This window comes from Hydra vulgaris, chromosome 13, assembly GCF_038396675.1.
Source record: "Hydra vulgaris chromosome 13, alternate assembly HydraT2T_AEP".
Classification (NCBI taxonomy): domain Eukaryota; kingdom Metazoa; phylum Cnidaria; class Hydrozoa; order Anthoathecata; family Hydridae; genus Hydra; species Hydra vulgaris.
The window spans coordinates 16,079,124-16,081,333 of record NC_088932.1 but is presented as its reverse complement, the minus strand read 5'-3'; the positions used below and the strand labels follow the sequence as shown (position 1 = coordinate 16,081,333).

Below are 2,210 nucleotides of genomic sequence, written 5' to 3'. Positions count from 1 at the left end.
AGAAATAGTACAACAGACATATTGTAGTAGAGTAAATAAATGTAAAATAATGGTACAAAACAGTAATAAGATATTTTCTAACTACAGTTGAATCATATTTTGCAAGGATACCTGAAAATAAAACTAATCCTACATTTATTAAGTTGAATTCAATTTTTCCTTAACTTCTGGCGAATGACTAATAAAGTAAACTTAAATTCATGGAATTTTACTAAATTAAAACCATATTGCAACAGTAGGCAAACTAAAATAAAATAATGGCAAATTTAAAACTAATGAAATAAAGGAATAAAAAAGAATAATTTTAAAGAATAATATAATTATTTAATGATAAAAACAAATCAAAAACTTCAAGTCTTTGAAACCTTATAACAAAAAACGCCTTCAAACTCCAAGCATAATTAAATGAATAAAGCTCCAAGCATAAATAAAAAAAATAAATTCAAATAAACAAATAAAGCTCCAGCATAAACAAAATTATAGACAAAATAAGTATAAATATAAAGAAGAAGAAGAAGAAGAAGAAGAAGAAGAAGAAGAAGAAGAAGAAGAAGAAAAAGAAGAAGAAGAAGAAGAAGAAGAAGAAGAAGAAGAAGAAGAAGAAGAAGAAGAAGAAGAAGAAGGAGAACATTTGGATTAAATCACCTTATTTTATTGATAAAATATACAATAAATCTTGTAATACTATATATATATATATATATATATATATATATATATATATATATATATATATATATATATATATATATATATATATATATATATATATATATATATATATACATATAAATATATATATATATGTACAATTTTTTTTTTTATAACGGGTGATGCGGAAGTTATCGGACAAATCCTAATTTCATTATTTGAGCATAATAAATAGTTTTTGTGGTTTTATGCGTATAAACGTTCTATAAAATATAAACTTTATTATTTGAAACACAATTATTTAAAATGAGGTTAAATGCAGCTGAACGAGAATCTTTTCGAAAGCGACTAAAAATGTTTTTTGTAAATAAACCTAATGTAAAAAAAAAAAAAATCGTAAATCATTTTAAAAAGGAAGGATTTGCTCAAAGTACAATATATGATAACCTAAAAAGACTTGAAACTGTTCAATCGTTTTCTGATAGAAAGCACCCTGGTCGTCCGACATCCTGGACAAGAGAAAAGAAAGCTGAATTAACGAGACTTGTCAACAATCGAAAAGGGGTCAGTCAGAGAAAAATAGGTATTAAATTCGGTGTAAATCAATCGACAATTGGTCGTCAGTTTAAAAAAATGAATATTAAATATAGAAAACGTAAAAAGACTCCAAAATACACTATAGAACAACAAATAAAGGCAAAGAAAAGAAACAGGAAACTAGTTAACCAACTCTATAACACAAAATCGCTTCTAGTCATCGATGACGAATAATACTTTTGCTTTGCAGGGGACAACATGCCTGCAAATTCTGGATACTACACAAACAACAAAAAGACATGCCCAGAAAGTGTTCGTTTTATAAGAAAAGAGAAATTTCCAAAAAAATTATTAATGTGGATAGCCATATCTGACCGTGGTATGTCCGAGCCATTGTTTCGCACTTCCAAGGCTGTAGCGATCGATTCATCAGTCTATATTAGCAAATGTTTAGAAAAACAACTTCTTCCATTTATTCACAAGTATCATGGAGACTTTAACTATTTATTTTGGCCAGATTTAGCAAGTTCTCATTATTCTAAAAATTCTCTAAATTGGATGGACCAATATGTCTATTACGTTGATAAAGAATCCAATCCCCCAAATGTGCCTCAAGCACGACCAATTGAAAATTTTTGGGGACATTTGGCACAGAAGGTTTACGAGGGAGATTGGCAAGCTTTAACAGAGCAAATTTTGATAGATTGCATTAAACTAAAACTACAAGAAATTGATTTAAACTTTTTACAGTCGTATATGAAAGGGGTCAGAGCAAAATTGAGATCAATTGCAGATGGTGGTGTTTTTTCATATAAAAAATAATATATTTTTATTAAAAGATAAATGCTTTATTTAAAAAAAATATAATAATAGTTTGTTTTTTTATTAATAAATAAGTTATTGACGTTTTTATTTTGTCCGATAACTTCCGCATCACCTGTTATATATAAAAGTTGTAATGTTATCAATATTTTGTAAATCCACCCTTTACTGCTAATAACAGTTTCTACTCTCCGTGGCAT

General features: G+C 27.1%; 1 protein-coding gene across 1 annotated transcript; it reads left to right on the top strand.

Annotated features, from left to right (window-relative positions):
- Window positions 1-1,446: 1,446 nt before the first annotated feature.
- Window positions 1,447-2,010, top strand: LOC136089684 (uncharacterized). Its single transcript, XM_065815740.1, has one exon. It carries the CDS (start codon window positions 1,447-1,449, stop codon window positions 2,008-2,010), a length of 564 nt encoding a protein of 187 aa, XP_065671812.1.
- The last annotated feature ends 200 nt before the right edge of the window (window positions 2,011-2,210 follow it).

What these genes read in the sequence shown, in the direction of transcription:
- LOC136089684 (XM_065815740.1), top strand. Translation starts at nt 1,447, where the DNA reads ATGCCTGCAAATTCTGGATACTACACAAACAACAAAAAGACATGCCCA.